At 44.4% G+C, this 22,204-nt stretch overlaps 1 protein-coding gene across 2 annotated transcripts in view; it reads left to right on the forward strand.

Annotated features, from left to right (window-relative positions):
- The window catches only part of SQLE (squalene epoxidase), a 99,409-nt gene that overhangs the window by 28,685 nt on the left and 48,520 nt on the right, over window positions 1-22,204 (forward strand). For both annotated transcript variants that reach the window (XM_069220732.1, XM_069220731.1), the window contains exons 6-8: window positions 2,003-2,174; window positions 4,424-4,519; window positions 17,830-17,972. In XM_069220732.1, coding sequence (XP_069076833.1) covers window positions 2,003-2,174; window positions 4,424-4,519; window positions 17,830-17,972 — 411 coding nt within the window. The remainder of the gene's footprint in view (window positions 1-2,002; window positions 2,175-4,423; window positions 4,520-17,829; window positions 17,973-22,204) is intronic.

Here is a 22,204-nt window from a genome sequence, read left to right on the forward strand (position 1 = left end):
AGGATCGACCGCTGACTGCTCAGGACGCCTGCAAAACCGCAACAAAGTAGCAAGACGACTACTAGCAACCTTGTATCGCCTCATCCTGCCGGCTTTCTCGACTGTTTCCAGGTAGTGCATGGGGGTAACCTGCCTTCACACTGCACCAGAAGCTCAGAAGAAATCTCCTGTGGGTCGACGGAATCTTCCCCCTGCTAACGCAGGCACCAAAAGACTGCAACACTGGTCTTCTGGGTCCCCTCTCATCCTGACGAGCGTGGTCCCTGGAACTCAGCAACTCTGTTCAAGTGACTCCCACAGACCAGTGACTCTTCAGTCCAAGTTTGGTGGAGGTAAGTCCTTGCCTCCCCACGCTAGACTGCATTGCTGGGTACCGCGTGATTTGCAGCTGCTGTGCACTCTTCCAGGATTTCCCTTGTGCTCAGCCAAGCCTGGGTCCCCGACACTCCTTCCTGCAGTGCACAACCTTCTGAGTTGTCCTCCGGCGTCGTGGGACTCCCTTTTGTGACTTCAGGTGGACTCCGGTTCAATTTTCTTCCAAGGGCCTGTTCAGGTACTTCTGCTGGTGCTGCCTGCTTCTGTGAGGGCTCCCTGAGTTGCTGGGCGCCCCTTCTGTCTCCTCCTCCAAGTGGCGACATCCTGGTCCCTCCTGGGTCACAGCAGCACCCAAAAACCTCTACTGCGACCCTTGCAGTTAGCAAGGCTTGTTTGTGGTCTTTCTGCATGGGAACACCTCTGCAAGCTTCATCGCGACATGGGATATACGTCTTCCAAAGGAGAAGTCCCTAGCTCTCTTCTTTCTTGCAGAACTCCAAGCTTCTTCCAACTGGTGGCAGCTTCCTTGCTCCCTCAGCTGGCATTTCCTTGGCTCCTGCCCACTCTCGACACTGCCGCGACTATTGGACTTGGTCCCCTTGTCTTACAGGTACTCAGGTCCGGAAATCCACTGTTGTTGCATTGCTGGTGTTTGTTCTTCCTGCAGAATCCTCTTATCACGACTTTGGTGCTCTCTGGGGGTAGCAGGTGCACTTTACCCCTACCTTTCAGGGTCTTGGGGTGGACTATTTTTCTAACCCTCACTGTTTTCTTACAGTCCCAGCGACCCTCTACAAGCTCACATAGGTTTGGGTTCCATTTGTGGTTCGCATTCCACTTCTGGAGTATATGGTTTGTGTTGCCCTTATACCTATGTGTTCCTATTGCACTCTATTGTGATTCTACACTGTTTGCATTACGTTTCTTGCTATTACTTACCTAAGTTTGGTTTGTGTACATATATCTTGTGTATATAACTTATCCTCATACTGAGGGTACTCACTGAGATACGTTTGGCATATTGTCATAAAAATAAAGTACCTTTATTTTTAGTACTTCTGTGTATTGTGTTTTCTTATGATATTGTGCATATGACACCAGTGGTATAGTAGGAGCTTTACATGTCTCCTAGTTCAGCCTAAGCTGCTTTGCCATAGCTACCTTCCATCAGCCTATGCTGCTAGAAACACCCCTTCTACACTAATAAGGGATAACTGGACCTGGCACAAGGTGTAAGTACCTCTGTTACCCACTACAAGCCAGGCCAGCCTCCTACAAAGTGTAATTGACCCAGAGGTAAGATCAACACAAGAACAGGGAGCAAACCCATCTAGTCAGGGTGAAATGAATTAAGAAGCCATCCAATCAGGAGCAATCATGAAACCAAATCTAAAAAAGATACAAGTAATGATTACCATACTGTCAGCGGGAGAGTGCTAAAGCTGCCTGCAGGGAGACTACAAATAGCAATTGCACCAGTTTGCCATGGCCAACCAATTAGCTATGCCAGTGCTTGTTTTATTATTCATTTGGAATGCATTACTGATTAACCTACTTCTATTTTCAGATAAAGATGTGTCACTAAGTGCTGGTGTATGAATCTGTAGGTGGGGTCCAAATACTATTATGTTAAGTATGTCAAGGTTGTGTTCTGATATTTTATTTTTGAATTCTTGTTCTTTTTTAGGACTCTCCACAGTTTAAAGCCAATCATGCTGAGCTAGTTTTAGGCAACCCAAGCCCAGTGCTAATCTACCAGATATCTTCCAAAGAGACAAGGGTGCTTGTGGACATTAGAGGGGACATGCCAAGGAATATAAAGGATTACATGATAGAACACATTCATCCACAATTACCAGGTAAATATATATTCATTGTAAAACCACAGTTTTCCCAGGGTGGTTTAAAGACTTGTTAATAATATATAATGATACAGAGACAGATACATTTCTGCATACTGCCTCGTGGTAAAGGGACACTGATAAAATTCCTTTATTTATTCCATAACTGCATTCTCAGGAGACTTGAGCAGATCGGATAATAATAAGTGAGCACTACATTCTTCTGTGGCTGTGAGATTGAGTCAATGTTTACATTAGTCACCTGCCTGTTATGAAAACAGTGTGTAGCTCTCATTTTAATTTTTAACTACTGTTTATGGGCTGTAATAAAATTAGATGCATATAACATGTTACTGTTTAAATCTTTTGGAAACTTTTAATCCCTGAATTGACAAGGATGGCACCTAAGAGGATTTAAAAGTGTTGCATGATAAGGAAACTGCCTCCTTCTGCTTCTTAAAACAGATAAAATTAACAAAACAGTGAATGTAAATAAAAAGAACAGGTGCCACACCTATAGGATTGTCACAAAAAGATATTCTAGAATCCTTGTTATTGACGATTGTTGAGTAAAGATAACTTCAGTTTTCAACCTTTACTGAACAACTCCTTTAAAACTGCACTTTAACTTGCCAGCAGTTTATCATCTTCATTGTGTTTGAATAACATTTAAGGATTGTATGTCCTCTTAAAGTCCTTGTGTGACATATGTAAGAAATTAGATTTTTATTTAGGGTGGTTAACTACCCACCTTACTGAATAATCACAGCCCATGTCAGGGTGACCTTTCAAAGTAACAAAATGAAGCTGAGCTCAACGCCTTGTAAGTATGGCACAGAGCGGACAAGCTTAACTTAGGTGTCATTTTGTTTATTGCATTTGACATAATTTCCCAATTACTGTTTTTGCGCTGCATAAACACTTTACACAAGTTAAGTGTTGATGGTAACGGATTTATACTCCTCTGCAAATGAGTGAGCCTTATTGCCCTCCTTGCTGTGAAAATGTCTCAGGCCCATCCAAGTGCTAAAATATCTTCTTGGATGAGGAGATCTTATCCCTATAGTTTTGCGATAGGCAAGGCAGATTTCTACCAATTGTCAACTCTTTAAAAAAATATTCCCATACTAGGTTTTCCTACTATGCATCCATGCGATCATGGTGGTAGTTCATCTACAATTTCAATGGAATTTACTTTGTACTTTGGTGTCTTAAACCCTTTGGTTAAGGGTCTGCCTAGGCTTCAGAATTAAGCAGCACACCTTATAAGAAAAAACATTTGTAGAGAATATATTGCTTTGTCTCTGAAGAGCCTCTGTTAGGTTCCAGTGATAAGGATGAGTAAATTAAAGACACTTTTTCACTCATCGAGTTGCACCCGTACATCCCCACAAGAAGTTCTGATCATCCAAATTGCTGTTCCTTTAAGTGCGCTGTTTTTGATAAAAAAGAATGTGTGGCAGAGCTTTTGTCATTCACACACAATCCTTGTGGAAAAGTGCTCCACTAGAGCTGTGTAAAATCAAATAGTTTGTGTTGAGCAGTTTGCTAAAGTATATATCATTTAAACATAGTTGATCCAACTGCTTAACAGTTTGTCACACGTTTTACAGGACTGACGTCTAGTGCCCCAGAATTAGTGTGCTTCATAACAGACTATAACATATTCTATTCAGCAGTATGTGATAATTTAAGGGATTGGAAGAAAAAAGCGAGAAACATATTACGTTCAGAGCTGCTTCCTGGCAAAATAAATAGGGTAGGAAGCCTCTTGTTCAAAATATCATATCTCATGCGCCGGTTTAGAGATCAGTGCTAATGGTAGATGTTTGTTATAAATCCAGGGGCAGCGTTTATTGTACACGGAGGTAGAGATATGATTTGTTTTCAATCCACAGTAAGTAAATGTGAAGTATGGCTCAGATTCCCGATGTTATTTTACCAAAAATGCCTGAAAATGAACATTAAAATGCAATCAAAATAAGTGGACCTCACGCAGTGGTTTAATTTCTCAAGGTGAGAACGGTGTATGCAGCCCAGTCATCCAAAAAAGCAGTCTGGCCACAAACATGGTTCCCTTATCTTGCTTCAGACTCCATCTTTAATTGTAGTGTTAAACTAACATCCTGTTTCCTTTTGTTACTAGCAATAGTGTGTTAAAGATAGAGCATATATGCATTTGTTAATGCCCCAGCTTACTGTCATTCTTTATCTAAATAGAAAGACACTTGTAATAGTATGCTTAAAACAACTTTTGTTTATTGCAGTGCACCTACAGGAACCATTCCTAATAGCAATTCAGAATGATCGTTTGAGAACCATGCCAGCAAGTTTCTTACCACCATCATCAGTGAATAAACAAGGTATGTGAAGGCAGGGAAATCCATGCGTTCGATGGCATATGTTGCTGCAGATACACATGTTTGGCACAGTCCGCTGCCTGGTGTTGGGCTCGGAGTATTACAAGTTGTTTTTCTTCGAAGAAGTCTTTTTGGTCACGGGACCGAAGGACTCCTCCCTCTTTGGCTCCATTGCGCATGGGCGTCGACTCCATCTTAGATTGTTTTTTTCCGCTGTCGGGTTCGGACGTATTCCTTTTCGCTCCGTGTTTCGGTTCGGAAAGTTAGTCAGAATCTCGGAAGAAAGCGTCGGTATTGTTCCGTTCGGTATCGGGATAGTTAGGTACATCGACACCGATCATCGGAAGACTTTGGGGCAGTTTCGATCCCCCATCGGGGCCTGGTCGGCCCGACCGCGTGCGACATCGAAGCCGATGGAAAGGACCCCGTTTCGTTTCTGCCCAAAATGTCACAGTAAGTATCCTTATACAGATCAGCACTTGGTCTGTAACTTGTGCTTGTCCCCCGAGCACAAGGAGGATACCTGTGAAGCCTGTCGAGCCTTCCGGTCCAGAAAAACACTCCGGGACCGAAGAGCCAGGCGTCACCAAATGGCGTCCACGTCGACAAAACAACGTTTCGACGACGAAGAGGAAACATTCTCGGTTCCGGAATCAGAATCCGGAGACTCCGACGTCGAACAACAGCAACAAACTGTGAGTAAGACGTCGAAAAGTAAATACATCCACAAACCAAAAGCCCAGGGGACGCCACTGCCAACAGGCCATGGCTCGACCCATAAATCAGGCGACCCGTCGAAGGGGCCGAAAAAGGGCACGCCCATAGCGAAGACACCCGACTCCGGTCGAGGGACCGCCATGGAGCAACCTCGGAGCCGAGAAAGCGGCTCCGAGAGACAAAAACAAGATACCGGCACCGAAAGACATCGGCACCGAGAATCCGTGCCGAAAGGAACAAAAATACTGTCGGTGCCGAAACCGAAAAAACATTCTCTCTCGGCGCCGAAAAATACCACACCTTCATCCTACTCAGAGGAACAAGGACTAAGTGGTCAAATGCACAAATTTGGACAAGAGCTCCAAAGTGTAGAATCGGACTACACACAAAAGAGACTGTGCATCCAGCAAGATACAGGGAAGATATCAACCCTTCCCCCAATCATGAGGAAAAGAAAGATCGGACTTCCAAAGGATGACACACAACCACAAGCCAAAGTGGTTAAAAAAGTCACGCCTCCGCCCTCTCCTCCACAGGCATCGCCGGCACAAACACCGCCACAAATGCACTCACCAGCGCAAACTACCATAAGTCATGACGATCAGGATCAAGACGCTTGGGACCTGTATGACACCCCAGTGCCGGACAATGATCCCGAGTCATACCCCACAAAGCCGTCACCGCCAGAGGACAGTACCTCATACTCGCAACTGGTGGCTAGGGCTGCAGACTTCCACAATGTCCAACTGCATTCCGATCCTATAGCGGATGATTTCTTATTTAACACCCTCTCGGCTACACATAGCCAATATCAATGTCTCCCAATGCTACCAGGGATGTTACGGCACGCAAAACAAATTTTTGAGGAGCCCGTAAAATCAAGAGCCATCACCCCAAGGGTGGATAAGAAATACAAACCACCACCCACAGACCCAGTGTTTATTACTTCACAGTTACCACCCGACTCTGTGGTAGTAGGGGCAGCTCGCAAAAGAGCAAATTCACATACATCTGGCGACGCCCCACCTCCGGACAAAGAAAGCAGAAAATTTGACGCGGCAGGGAAAAGAGTGGCGTCACAGGCAGCCAACCAGTGGCGCATCGCAAATTCACAAGCGCTGCTGGCCAGATATGACCGTGCACACTGGGACGAGATGCAACTTCTCGTAGACCATCTTCCCCAGGAATACCAAAAAAGGGCGCAGCAAATAGTGGAAGAGGGACAAACGATCTCAAACAATCAAATCCGCTCTTCACTAGACGCAGCCGATACTGCAGCAAGAACAGTCAACACTGCTGTCACCATAAGGAGACACGCTTGGCTACGCACTTCAGGCTTCAAACCTGAAATCCAGCAGGCTGTCCTTAATATGCCCTTCAACGAGAAACAACTGTTTGGCTCCGAAGTGGATACAGCCATTGAAAAACTTAAAAAGGACACAGACACGGCCAAAGCCATGGGCGCACTCTACTCCCCGCAGAGCAGAGGCTCTTTCAGAAAAACTCCATTTAGAGGGGGGTTTCGTGGCCAACCCACAGACACCACCAGCCAACAATCAAGAACCACACCATATCAGGGTTCCTTCCAAAGGGGTGGTTTCAGGGGATATCGGGGGGGTCAATTCCCAAGGAGTAGGGGAAGATTCCAGACTCCAAAAACACCTCCACCTAAACAGTGACTTTCAAGTCACGCAACCCCTTCACTCAACACCAGTGGGGGGAAGACTAAGCCAATTCTACCAAGCTTGGCAACAGATTACAACAGACAATTGGGTATTAGCAATAATCCAACATGGCTATTGCATAGAATTCCACAACTTCCCACCAAACATCCCCCCCAAAACACGCAAAATGTCACAACATCATTTAGACCTTTTAGGACTAGAAGTTCAAGCACTACTGCAAAAGGATGCAATAGAATTAGTACCAGTACAACAAAAAAACACAGGAGTTTACTCCCTGTACTTTCTAATTCCAAAAAGAGACGAAACATTAAGACCAATATTAGATCTCAGGACACTAAATACCTACATCATATCGGACCATTTTCACATGGTCACACTACAAGACATCATTCCACTGCTCAAAAAGCAAGATTACATGACCACATTAGACCTAAAGGATGCGTACTTTCATATACCAATACACCCTTCTCACAGAAAGTACCTACGGTTCGTATTCAAAGGAATACATTACCAATTCAAGGTGTTGCCATTCGGAATAACAACTGCACCAAGAGTGTTCACAAAATGTCTAGCAGTAGTAGCAGCACACATCAGGAGACAACAGATACATGTGTTCCCTTACCTAGACGACTGGCTAATCAAAACCAACACAGTAAAAAAATGCGCAAACGACACCACCTTTGTCATACAAACCCTTCACAAACTGGGGTTTTCCATCAACTACACAAAATCACACCTAGAACCGTGTCAAACACAACAATATCTAGGAGCAACCATCAACACATCAAAAGGAATTGCCACTCCAAGTCCACAAAGAGTGCAAGCATTCCACAAGCTAATAAGTGCTATGTTTCCAAACCAAAAGATACAAGCAAAACTTGTGCTAAAACTTCTAGGCATGATGTCATCATGCATAGCCATTGTCCCAAACGCAAGACTACACATGCGACCCTTACAACAGTGTCTAGCATCACAATGGTCACAGGCACAGGGTCAACTTCAAAATCTGGTGTTGGTAGACCGCCAAACATACCTCTCGCTTCTATGGTGGAACAGCAAAAATTTAAACAAAGGGCGGACATTTCAGGACCCAGTGCCTCAGTACGTTATAACAACAGATGCTTCCATGACAGGGTGGGGAGCACACCTCAATCACCACAGCATTCAAGGACAATGGGATATACACGAAACAAAACTTCATATCAATTACCTAGAACTGTTGGCAGTATTTCTAGCGTTAAAAGCCTTCCAACCCATAATAACACACAAATACATTCTTGTCAAAACAGACAACATGACAACAATGTATTATCTAAACAAACAAGGAGGAACACACTCAACACAATTGTGCCTCCTAACACAAAAAATTTGGCAGTGGGCGATTCACAACAACATTCGCCTAATAGCACAATTTATTCCAGGAATACAAAACCAACTAGCAGACAACCTTTCGCGAGACCACCAACAAGTCCACGAATGGGAAATTCACCCCCAAGTTCTGAACAAGTACTTTCAAATTTGGGGAACACCCCAGATAGATTTGTTCGCAACAAGAGAAAACTCAAAATGCCAAAACTTCGCATCCAGGTACCCACACCGCGAATCACAAGGCAATGCTCTATGGATGAATTGGTCAGGGATATTTGCGTACGCTTTTCCCCCTCTCCCTCTCCTTCCATATCTAGTAAACAAGTTGAGTCAAAACCAACTCAAACTCATACTGATAGCACCCACATGGGCAAGACAACCTTGGTATACAACTCTACTAGACCTTTCACTAGTACCGCATGTCAAACTACCCAACAGGCCAGATCTGTTAACACAACACAAACAACAGATCAGACATCCAAACCCAGCATCATTGAATCTGGCAATTTGGCTCCTGAAATCCTAGAATTTGGACACTTGGACCTCACACAAGAATGCATGGAGGTCATAAAACAAGCTAGAAAACCTTCCACTAGACACTGCTATGCATCTAAGTGGAAAAGATTTGTTTACTACTGCCATGCCAATCAAATACAACCAGTACATGCCTCTACTAAAGACATAGTAGGATACTTACTACATTTGCAAAAAGCGAATCTCGCCTTTTCATCTATAAAAATACACCTCGCAGCTATATCTGCTTACCTACAAACTACTCATTCATCGTCTCTATTTAGAATACCAGTTATTAAAGCATTCATGGAAGGGCTAAAAAGAATTATACCACCAAGAACACCACCAGTTCCTTCATGGAACCTTAACATCGTCTTAACAAGACTCATGGGTCCCCCTTTCGAACCCATGCATTCCTGTGAAATGCAATATCTAACCTGGAAGGTCGCATTTCTCATTGCAATCACATCCCTCAGAAGAGTAAGTGAAATACAGGCATTTACCATACAAGAACCATTTATTCAAATACACAACAATAAAATAGTTCTAAGAACAAATCCTAAATTTCTGCCAAAAGTAATCTCACCATTCCATTTAAATCAAACAGTAGAATTGCCAGTGTTCTTCCCACAACCAAATTCTGTGGCTGAAAGGGCACTACATACATTGGACATCAAAAGAGCACTAATGTATTACATCGACAGAACAAAGCTAATCAGGAAAACAAAACAACTGTTCATAGCTTTTCAAAAACCACACATAGGAAATCCAATCTCTAAACAAGGCATTGCTAGATGGATAGTCAGGTGCATTCAAACATGCTATCTTAAAGCCAAAAGAGAATTGCCTATTACACCAAAGGCACACTCAACCAGAAAGAAAGGTGCTACAATGGCCTTTCTAGGAAACATTCCTATGAGCGAAATATGTAAGGCTGCAACCTGGTCTACGCCTCATACGTTTACTAAACACTACTGTGTAGACGTACTAAATGCACAACAAGCTACAGTGGGCCAAGCTGTACTAAGAACATTATTCCAAACTACTTCAACTCCTACAGGCTAAACCACCGCTTTTAGGGGAGGTAACTGCTTTACAGTCTATGCCAAACATGTGTATCTGCAGCAACATATGCCATCGAACTGAAAATGTCACTTACCCAGTGTACATCTGTTCGTGGCATTAGTCGCTGCAGATTCACATGTACCCTCCCACCTCCCCGGGAAGCCTGTAGCCGTTTAGAAGTAGATCATAAACCTTAAACATCTGAACATTTGTAAATAATTTTTAGAAACTCTTATCATACATACATATTCACTCCATTGCATGGGCACTATTTATACCAAACAACTCCATCCTCACCCTCTGCGGGGAAAACAATCTAAGATGGAGTCGACGCCCATGCGCAATGGAGCCAAAGAGGGAGGAGTCCTTCGGTCCCGTGACCAAAAAGACTTCTTCGAAGAAAAACAACTTGTAATACTCCGAGCCCAACACCAGGCAGCGGACTGTGCCAAACATGTGAATCTGCAGCGACTAATGCCACGAACAGATGTACACTGGGTAAGTGACATTTTCAATGCCATGCTACATGGAGGGACAATGCATTGTACCAAAAGCTGTGACGGTTTGAAGACTGTGGCACACGTCAGAAAAACTAGGGCTACGTCCATACTGATGTCAGTTTCTGGGGAGGTACATAAAATGGCTTCTAGGGGCTAGGTGCAGTCTAGTATTCTGGGATGGTTGCTGAGAGTCAGTCGTAGGTTCTCCAGCCATGGAGGAGGTGGTTCAGCTTACAAGCATGAGAAAGGAATACAGCAATGTGATGAACAGTGCTCACAAGGCCTATTATATCAGTACTCAAAAGTTGTACAAGACCAGAAATACGCCTGGTAAGTTAATTGGGCAACTTATTTGTCAGGTATGTCAGGTGAAGACAGGTGCGGTTGGTTAGATAGACTCCACCAGTAGCTTCTTTGGATGATACAACTGCTCGGTCATTCATGGGCTACTACTAAACCATATATCCGTCTTCAGGTGATCAGGATGATGTGCAAAGGAAGCGTTTCGCAGTGAGCTCTTTCTGTCTGTCCTATCAGAGTGTAAAAGTGTGGCAAACTCGGGCTTGAGAGCTATTTCATATCTTGTGAAATTGGAAATCCCATTAACCAACTATAGTTCTGGAAGATGCCTACATGCAGTGGCATTCCTGTTGGACTCTTCAGTCATCTGTCCAGTAATATTGTTTGACTATTACTAAAAATATTCATGGAAGGAGAGGCATTCTGGTACCTAAAGGTTTTGAAATGCATTAGTGTGACAAAATGTGGAGTTTAACAATATTGTAATTAGGACATTGAGTGTTGAATTGTTGAAGGAAACAACATTCCAAATCTACAAGGCCTTGACAAATACTTCATGCCACTTTTGGGAACCTGTAAATGAAATGAGAGATTGATTTTGGGGAACTCAATGATGCTGCCTGAGGTGAGGCATTCACCAAATGAAGGAAGTGGACATTAATGTCATCCGTTATAACCTACTAATATAGGACGAGGCTCCACTCTGTAGGGCTTGTCCATAATCAAATTTGTCAAAGATGTGGCTAAGAGGATGGTAGTTCACATTATCAGGGCATTTGAGCTAATACTTTTTGGTAGGAGGAGTGACTGAATTGTTGCCGATACTAGAAAATAATCCCCAGATTTCTGTGGGACATGACACTATTTAGCATCAACTCAATTCCTACTCTGACTCATGATAGCCCATTTTGACATAGCTAAAATGTGGGAAGCATTACTACTCATACAGCTGACACCTGATGCAAGGGTATGGATTGGTCTTGACAGTGGTCTTCGAGGGGCAGCATTACACCCAGAGTGAGCCCAGAAAAACATATTAAAGACTGGAACCATGAATACAGGGAAAACTGATCTGATCTTGATGATTCCACGTCACCTGGATCATATGAAGATGACTGTACTACCATTGAATCATGTGCTCCAAGTCACTCTTCTACATCTTGTTTGGTCCTGCCTACATTGTGTGTGTCCAGTGCTGTCCTTTCACAGAACTGTTTCTCGTTTTCTTTTTTTTAGTTTTTTTGTCCAGTTTTGCATAAGTGAACATACAAACAGCCATAATAACAGTTTACCATATCATTTGACAGATTTGAAACCCAGCCCTAATGATTTTCAGCCTTGGAATGCAAAGACCCCTCTGATCTATTAAGCACCCCAGTATTGATATTTCTACGACTAAGTTAGTCATTCTTTTCAACTCCTTCTGCAGCAGGAATCCTCAGAATGGTGCCTATATTTCTCATAGGTCTGTGGCTACCAGGAACAGTTCAATGTAAATTTACAGTTGGCAGTTGCAGGTGATCAGATCAGTCAGCTGTTGTTTTTTAGTTGTGGTGTGCCCTCTGTGCCAATGCTTTGCTACTAAGCGCGTAGCCAACAGCAGCGCCTGAGCAGTAGATTTGCTACTGATGCAGGAATGTCCTTTACCCTGCTCATAAGTGCCGCATACAGGGTCATCTCGATGGACAGGTCCAGCATCTGCTGCAAGGTGAGTGCTACTGAGTTCTAATACCCACAAACAGCTGAGCATTCCCATGCGGGCTTAAGAAATCTCACCCCAGGTGCTCCATATCGTTCACATTTATCATCCTCCCTCAGATCCAATTTAAACAGCTTTGCCTGGGTGTAGTATATTTGATGTATAAATCAAAAATGTATCAGTCTGAGTCGGCTGCTGGGGAGGAGCTCCTTATATAGGCATAGCAGTACTCCCACTCTGCGTCTTAAATGGGGATGTAAATGTCCTCCTCCCACCCTGTCCTGTCAAGAGTTGTCCAAATAGGCATCCCCTCCTACATCTTCCTGTACAACTTAGTAATGTGTTGCTTAGGGAGTGGGTGTCTATGATGCGTTATGGTGTTGTAAAGAATGCTGGCTCACATGAGAAGTGAGGAGTGATCAGTTTACAAATGAGTTTTAAACTGTGGCAGAGAAATGCACCCAGCGGGGTGATCTCATCCTGAGCTCCATACTTATCTAGGGTAGTTGCCTTCCTCGTATGTCTCCCCATTTTGTGATTCCCAGACAATGAAGATGGGACATGACCTTTGCATCCATTATCTTAGAAAATCGAGGGTGGAGTAGCGGGGGCTATGCGGAGTAGAAAGAGGGAGAACCAGCCAGTGTCTAAAGTCTATCCCAGGCTCTGCCTGTGCAGTGGACCATGTTAATCTCAGGGCCCCACACAAAAGCATCAGTGTCTCCAGGAGGGCGGAATGCCCCACGTCTCACTGTATCGCTGTATGGGCTGCGCAGTTCTGTAGGTGGATCCAATAGTGTACAATGAGTGCTTGCACACACAAGCAGTAGAGCTCTATGTGAAGGGCTGCGTAGCCACTCCCCATTTGTATGGTTGGGCAAGTGTGTCCCAGGACAGACTGGGTTTCGTTTCTTCCCATGTAACTCTAATACAGAGGGTCTTAAGTGTCTGAAAAAAACTTTTGTGCAGTGTGATGGGGGTACTAGCAAAGTAATACAGGAGTTTGGAGAGTATGACCATTTAGACTATGCCCATTTTCTCACACATTGTTAGTGGCGGTTTTAGCCAGTTATCGACCTGATCCTCGAGTTGGCTGATGGTTTGGCCATGATTGACCTTGATAATGTCCTCTGCATCTGTGCTTATCCAGACGCCCAAGTACTCTGTGAGGGTCTCACACCACTCCAAGGGAAAGTCAAGGTCAGCTCTGGCTGTGTCTGGAATGAGCAGGAACACCGCAGACTTGCTCCAGTTTGCTGCAGTGCCTGAGGGAATGGCCGGGATGCGCCACATCACACTGTATTGCTGAATGGGCTGCATAGTTCTGTCAGTGGATCCAATAGTGCACAATGTGTGACTGCGCACACATGTAGTAGAGCTCTATGTGAAGGGAAGCAGCCACAATGGTTGGGCAAAAGGGGCCCAGGACAGACTAGGTTTCTTTTCTCTCCAGGTCACTCTATTACACAGCGTCTTAAATGTCTGGAACAAAAACGTTTATGCAGTGTGATGGGTATACTAACAAAGTAATATAGGAATTTGGGGAGCATAACCATTTAGACTAAGCGCATTTTCCCTGACATTGTTAGTGGCAGTTTCAGTCAATGATCGACCCAGTCCTGTTGGCTAATGGCTCTGCAATGATTGAGCTTAATAATGTCCTGTGCATCTGTGCTTATCCAGATGCCCAAAGTATTTCATAGGGGTCTCGCCTTAGGGCTTACGTCAGCAATCGTTCAGCAGTGTACCACACCAAGCCTCGTTGGTGGGGGTCCCTTCTCGTCTTCTGTCTGTACCTGCAGGCCTGCCTCACTTCTACTGCTGGTGCTCTGTTTACCCTAGGGGTAGTGTGTTTCAGGGCAGCGGTGTCTGCGGCTCCCACACCCCGCTGCTTATGCAGCAACGTTGCTGCAAAGCTCACACTCAGCAGAAGCGGCTCTCAATCATAGATTGGTGTTGAGGTTTTTTATATGTGACCGATCTTTGAGACCCTCTGCCACACTTATCTTCTGGGGCAAGAGCAGTCTCCTGCCTACATGTTTGTGCATTTCAGCCCAACGATGCATGAGTTTTACACTTCTTATGTTAAATGCTTTCTTCTCTCAGACAGAGTCGTGCTGCCTGTGGGCCTTTCCATTTGTCCGAGTCCACCCCCAAGCCTGAAGTGTGTGCCAGCCTTATTGGTTGACACCCCCAGTAGGTTTGAAGGTATCTCCAGGTCTCTTCCTGGAATCAGCCCCTCCTGTACGTTCTGTGGGTTAGCCACATCTCAGGCTCCCCTATTGCAGTCCACCAGCGTCACCCACCTCTCCTGGACTCATATGTCTTCTGGGTGCAGGAACAAACAGCTGCAATCCCTGGGTGCTTCTTTCGCCTTCTGACCTCTCTCACCTTGACTGGGACCTCTCACTAGCGGGCTGACACAATACGGCTGATTCCCGCTCACTGGGTCTCCAGAGTCTCATCAGCCATCTTGAGCAGCCTGGGTCCACGCCAGTGTATTCAGAGGATTATCAGTCCCCCCCCATTGTTTCTTCATCAGCACAGGCTCCAGGCCTTCCCAGTAAGTCAGCCTCAGGTTTTTTTAGTCTGATCATGTGTGTCTTCCACCCATCTGTACTGCTTTGAATCCCATCATTCAGAGGAGCTCTGCATCTATGCGCCATTTTGAACGCTCAGGCCACATCCCTATGTTTCTTGCTTACTATTGTTTGTTTTGTTGCAACAGCCACAACACTTTTAAAAAGTGAATAATAGCTGCAAAGATGAGGCATACTATGTAGTTAATCTGGACTTTCCTTCACAGTTTTGCCTTGGTTGCTTGTTACAAAAATGTGGATTACATCTGAAAATGTTCTTCTAGCTAGACAGTGCTCATAGTGCCTGATCGGTTCTCCAGTGGCCAGACCATTGAGTTGAATTTTGGCCGTTGGATAAAGTGCTGTTTTGCTAACACTTCCTGTGGCAATAAGATCAAATTTGCTGCTTATGGTAGAAATCAGATGTTTGTTGTTTTCCAGGCAGTTCCTAAGCATAACCAAGCCATAGATCTGGGCTAAATCAAAAACAAAAATGAGGTCCTTTCTTTGATCAAGTTAACTAAACTATGCTTTGAGCACTAAAGCCACTCTCATATAAAATATTTAGGAAATCAGTTTCCCCGTGTCACAGGCTCCCTATCGTGGCCCATCAGCGCCACCTGCCTCTCCTAGGCTTGCCTGCAGTCAAGTCACTGGAGAGGATGGTATACCCACAAGATAAAGACAAAACTAAATGTTTATATGGCTACTACTCACAACTCTATATAAACATACTTACAGACCCCCAGCCAGAGCCACATATCTGGAGAGCGCCACATTGACGACCCTAAACAGCGAGGACAGATAGCGCTTGGAAAGAATCAAGAGATGTGATCCCAATGGCTGTAGCATAACTGCACCCACCCAAAGCTGTGAGACTGAACTGTCCTCACCGTGACTTCACTGTGCATTTAGGTTTAGTCCACCACAGGCTTTCCCAGAGATGCCCTGCAGCCATTGTGTGCCTTCATGCATGACTCTTTTCTCGGTTCCTCTCCTTATCCAGTGCATCAGGAAATGCAAATGCGCTCCCCCATAATACTGAAATAGGTCGGGAATTCCCAGCCTGCTCTGTTGCGGTCCTAGTGAGCATTGCAGTTTTGTGATCCTCTCTTCCCCACCCCACCAGATAAACGTGTAGCACATAGTTTGAACTCCAATGCTTAGCATAAAGTTTGAACATCATGAAAATACTCCTTTGGGAGGGGATGGTTAATGTATGAAAGATATAAAGTATCCTGGGTAGTGTTGTCATTTTATACACCTCCACCAAGAGCAATAGTGTTTTGTTTGTCCAGCTACGAAGCTCAGTCGTCATCCCCTTTTCAATCAGTGGAGGTTTATTTCTTTGGTCATAGTGGGGGCGAGCGCTAGAACAACATGATATCATCCATCAGAAACAGTGGGAGGACATATTAAGTTAACTTAGTAACTTTGTAGCGCACGCAGGAGGGAGAGAAACTATTCTGAAAATATTATATTGTTGCCACTATACCCGGTATAGACCTGTAAAGAGGGTAACCACTTTAAATGTTTGAAGGGGGTGTGGAGAAAAAAGCACCCTGACGCATATCCTGTGGTCCTGGCCTATTCTTAACCAATTTTTGAACTCAGTGTTATCATACATAGAGCAGAGCTTATATCAATCCATTGCCGGAAGTGGTACAGCTAGGCCTACTGGCAATTGACATCTACACTTTGTATGGCAACCAAGGCCGTCTAATTTCCCATTTAATTCTAGCTGCCAAACAAAGGATCCTTTTGCTTTGTAATAAACAACACTCCCCTCTGAACCTAAATGAATTGTAAAACTTTGGTGGGTACTAGGCATAGAAAACTCTCATGGACAGTGAGAGGTGATGAAAAACATTTTGCAAAGTAATGGAGTCAGCTCCTTGCCTTCTTTAGCAAGGACTACATGGACTTCTCATACCCTAAAAGACTGATTTAGGGTTTGGCGGAGGGGTTACTCCGTGACAATGGTGACCGACACCCCTTCCGCAGAAATATAAGTCCCATTATATCCTATCGGATTTACATTTCAGTGGACGGATATCCGTCCCCATTGTGATTGTGTAACCTCTCTGCCAAATTCTAAATCAGGCCCTTAGGGTCCTCAAGATATTAAACAAAAATCAACTTTATGATTATTATTCTTCGGTGATGAATAAAACACAAGGGGCCAGATGTATCAAAGGGTTTTACCCATTTTGTGTCTATGGGAAAATGTGTTCATACATATGGCCCAAGGTCACTTACTGCCAGAGTCAACCATATACAAAACAACAACTGATTATGGTGGTCAGGGTCTGAGGTGGTGCTAGGAAGTGGTGGGTGGAAATAGACGGAAGAGTGGAATAGATAATAGTGGGGAGGAAGGATAGGGTTTGAGGTTTGGTGAGTTTCGTACTTCTTCAGTTGTTGTTCTAATGCTGAAAATGTTATTTTGTTAAATGCCACAAAAATGAATGCACACCTAAAATAATATAGTTAATTCATTTTTTGGGCTATCCCTGTAAGAATGAGTCAGTCTTTTAATGTTCTTAGATTGTTAAAATGAATATCAAGTTCTAGTGTGTAGTAATAGTGCATGTAAAATGTTCAATGTAAAATTCAATAGACATAACAGATTATTAGCATTATTATTACCGTTTCTTGCATTATTTTTTTACCATTTGTTTTTCATTTTTTTACTGTCAGTGTTTTGTTTTAACCTGTGTTCCTGCTATTCTGTGTTTATTGCTATAGAGCAGATTTGGAATTATACTTTCAATGTCACTTTCTGTGAATGTAACTTCAGACCTAAGTATTTAGCCCGACCAATACCCCACACCCTCACGTAGTGGGAAAACAATTCAAGTCTTCAATAAATGTCTTTTTTTTGCAGGAGTGCTTCTTTTGGGAGATGCATACAATATGAGGCATCCACTTACAGGTGGAGGAATGAGTGTTGTTCTTAGTGATGTTAAAATATGGAGAAGCTTACTGCAAGATATTCCAGATCTGTCTGAGGATTCAGCTTTGCTCCAGGTGAGGTACCAAATACTACCGCTGTTAAACAACCCCCTCTATGAGAACATTAGATTTAAAGGAATTGAATACAAATGCAAATATCTTGTGCATTCTCTAGCAATACATTTTACAGTATCTAACAAATGAGTGACAGAAATTGTCTTTCTTGCCTACATTTTCAAATCCTTTAGGAACTTTTAAGTTGTCAATTAATAGGCTTGTCAAGTTTCTTGAAACCAAATGTCTTTGTTCATTTCCTCCTAAAGCAAAAATTAGCCAAGCAAACAGGTCTGAACTTGGCACGCTGGTGTGGTGGGTATTTTGGGTATATTTATTTATGTATTTACTTGCTTAATTACTGGCAAGTGTCACAAAAACAAAAAGAAAACAAAAGAAAATATGCTGCCACCTAGTCACGACTGCCATACGCTTACAATACTGATTTAGAATTAAAAAAAAACATTCAGTGATGTGGCTCTTTTGCTAGGGATGTATTTTAAATAGCAAGCCTTCCAGCCTCTTTGTAAGTATTATTGTCACAGAGAGGAAAATAAATCGCATCCTAACCACGAACTCAACTTTCCGGTTCCAACAATGTTACAGTGATACTTAAACACTTTTAAAAAGCAGATGTACAAAATATCCCCTTCTAACTACACAGCTGAAGTGCATGCAAAAAAAAATAGCCAGTATTCTATACTAAAATAAGAAACAAATGAAAAAGTACACTGATCCAAATTTGTCACTGAATGTAAACAACTAGTTTTAGGTGGTAAAGTTGGTTGATCCTTTGCTCCATGCCGTATGTTATGGTGGGTGGATGCAAACTATTAATGACAGAGAAGCCAATGGATAAAGCATGTTGGCCAAAAGCCCTCTGTACGTATATTATATATTAGTTTTTTGGTAAAACAATAGTCTGGAGAGAAAGCTGCCTTGAAAGCCAGAAATGTTGTAGTCATTTACTGCCGAAATCCAAAGATAGCCATGGTTCTTGGAGCATTTTAAATATGTGGAGAATCAAGGCATGTAACAGTAGGTTAATTCTATCCATGGTTAGACTTACTACTGCGGTTTGTATTGGGCAAAGAACTTAGTCTTGGTTCTTCCAATCAGGCTTACATCTGCCTCAGTAGTACGCAGCAAATTCATTGTGCGTGTATCAGCTTATTTTCAAATGGATTCAATACCAGAGTTCTCTCTCAGGGGATCTCTATTGATAGTCATAAGCACTAAGTAGTCTTCCACATGTGTGTGGTCCCTGGGGCATTTCTTTATAATATATCTTCTTAAGTGTAGATTTTCACCTTTCTTTAGTAAGGCATGGAAAACACTAAGGCCCTCGGTTGATTTTTTTTCAGCCTGTAGTCAAGGCTGTATTGGCCAATTGCTAAAGAACGTATTTGAAAAGGGTAACAAAGATATATAGGAACCAGGCAAAATAATGAAAATGTCACTTACCCAGTGTACATCTGTTCGTGGCATCAGTCGCAGTAGATTCGCATGTTATGCAATAGCTCGCCATCTGGTGTTGGGCCGGAGTGTTACAAGTTGTTTTTCTTCGAAGAAGTCTTTCGAGTCACGGGACCGAGTGACTCCTCCTTCTGTCTCCATTGCGCATGGGCGTCGACTCCATCTTCGATTATTTTTCCCCGCAGAGGGTGAGGTAGGAGTTGTATTGTAGTAAAAGTGCCCATGCAATGGAGTGACTAAGTATGTACCTACTTAAGGTTGAGATGATACATATACAAATAGTTGAAGGTAACTTCCAAACTGCTACAGGCTCCCGGGGAGGCGGGTGGGCACATGCGAATCTACTGCGACTGATGCCACGAACAGATGTACACTGGGTGTAACGGGAGTGCCGCCGAACGCAGCTCCCAAACACCTGTCGGGGGAGGAACACAATGGCCCGGGGGCACGAGAGGAAACCTCCCTGCCATGACGTATGACGCTGAGGGCGTCATAAACATCAGAAGAGAAGACGGACGGGAGAGATCGAGAGAAAAGAAGGAGGAGCCGAGAACGCGGGGAAGCCGGAGTGAGGAGATCGCCATCGGAGCATCGGAAGAAGAGAAAGAGACCGCCGTGACCGGAGAGCCGACAACGGAAAGGGAAACCGCCATCACCAGGGGGCCGGAGGAAGAGAAGGACACCGTCGAGGTCGGAGAGTCGGTTGCAGCGAGGGGAAGCACCGCCATCCGAGTGCCCAGGACGGAGGAAGAGACCCAGAAGTCAGGACGCCTCGAAGGAAGGAGGAACCACTGGGCAACTCCCGGCCCAGACGAAGAGAAATCGGGAGATCACCCACGTGCCGGCCGCGCCCCGGGAGGGACGTGGCCCTCCCAGGTACGTCTATACCCTGCCTGGCAGACTCTGTCAGGCTGGCTGACAGGGAAAAGAGGGAAAGGGGGGGGAAGAAAGGGAGGACGGGAAGACCTCGTGAAAGAAGGGGACTTACCAGAAAAGGAGAGGGGGACCTAAACTGCTTTAACCCACGGACAGGGACACCACCCAAGAAACCCTAAGAAAAGGAAGAGAAAGGGGTTTTTTTTTTTTGGAGTAAAAAGGAAATAAGGGCACAATACCACAGAGTGATACCCACCACCAGCACCAGCCCTACCTAGTCCACACCACCCTACTAACCCTGTTTGAACCCTTGTCTTACCCCTACTTTATTCACTTACCTGATTACTTTTATTTTTCTTTTTCTTTTGGGAATACGGGAGATCGGAGGACGGAAAAACCAGACCGCCTCAAGACGGAACCAAGACACCACCAGAGACTGTAAAACCCAAGCAGGGTTTTGGGGAAATAGAAAATAGGGCTAATCTTGTGGAAAGAAACAAGAGAGAATTGGCCAACTTTAAATAAAACAGTTATTATTCCCTCAAATAGTGGTGCCAGTCGCATTCTTCCAATATCTTACATCATTCCGATAACGAACCCATTTACAGTGGTGTCAGAAGTGGGATATTGGAACAGGCGACAGGAGAACCCTAGAAAATGGAGGGGGTGCCCACAATGGCGGATATGATGCAGCAACTAGCTGAGGGGCAACGCCATCTGCAAATTGTATGGGAGGAGCAACAGAAGGCAGCCAAGGTGGAAAGGGAGGCTCTGCAAAACGCGCTTAAAAGTCAGGCTACTATCATGGCCAACAATCAGTTGGTACATGACAACGCGATAAAGACTTTGACGGATACCATTGCAGCAACTCGGGTACATCCAAATGTACCTAGTTCCGTTTTGCAGAGATATCAGGAAGGCGAAGACCCCGACGCCTTCTTTACTAACTTTGAACGCGTCGCCATTTCAGCCACCTGGCCGCAGGACAGATGGGGTCAATATATCGCTCCCTTATTAACCGGGACCCTCCAAGCAGCATATCAAGCGGTTAACCCGGGTGGGACAACACCCTATCCGGATATCAAGAAGAGCATCCTAGAAAGGGTCGGCTTTGATACAGAACACTATCGGGTTCGCTTCAGGAAGGCCAGGTGGGGCCCCTCTGAGAACCCTCGAGCTTTATATTTTAGGGTCAAAGATTTAGGTCTCAAGTGGCTTGGACCCATAGGGACGAATAGGGAAGATGTTATTGAGGCCGTTCTCCTAGAACAATATCTAGACGCCCTACCCGCCAATACTCGCCATTGGATCAAGCAACACCCGAACCCCGACACGAATACTACCATTGAGCTGGCCTGTGCTTTCCACCGCTCCCTCGAATTCAAAACACCCCTTCCGCGGTTGTTACCTCAACCAGTTAGGCAAAACACGGGACAATCCGCAGCCTCGGGGAAAAGGCCGATAGAGGAACCGGGAAGGTTACGAGGGATAGAGAAGCCCTCTGGACAGCAGCCCCAGTGTTTTAGTTGTGGGGAATGGGGACACATTGCCCGATTTTGCCCGCTGAAGTCCGGCAAACCCGAACCCATGGAAATAGGGGTTACGAGAGGCCGGGTTTTCTACACGGGGGGGAAAGATACCCAATACAAAAAGATACTGTCCATTAATGGGAGGGACACCCTAGCGCTCATCGACTCCGGATGTAGTCAGTCCGTAATCAGAGCGGATCTGATTGCCGAGCATACACTTGACCCAGGTTTCACAGTATCCATATGTTGTATTCACGGGGAAACAAGAGAATATCCCCTAATATGGACTAACCTTTTTTTGGGAAGGAACAAATACCCCCATAAGGCTGGGGGTAGTTGAACAGTTGGTGGAAGAGGCCATCATAGGAACAG

Source organism: Pleurodeles waltl, chromosome 2_2, assembly GCF_031143425.1.
Source record: "Pleurodeles waltl isolate 20211129_DDA chromosome 2_2, aPleWal1.hap1.20221129, whole genome shotgun sequence".
NCBI classification, from domain to species: Eukaryota; Metazoa; Chordata; class Amphibia; order Caudata; family Salamandridae; genus Pleurodeles; species Pleurodeles waltl.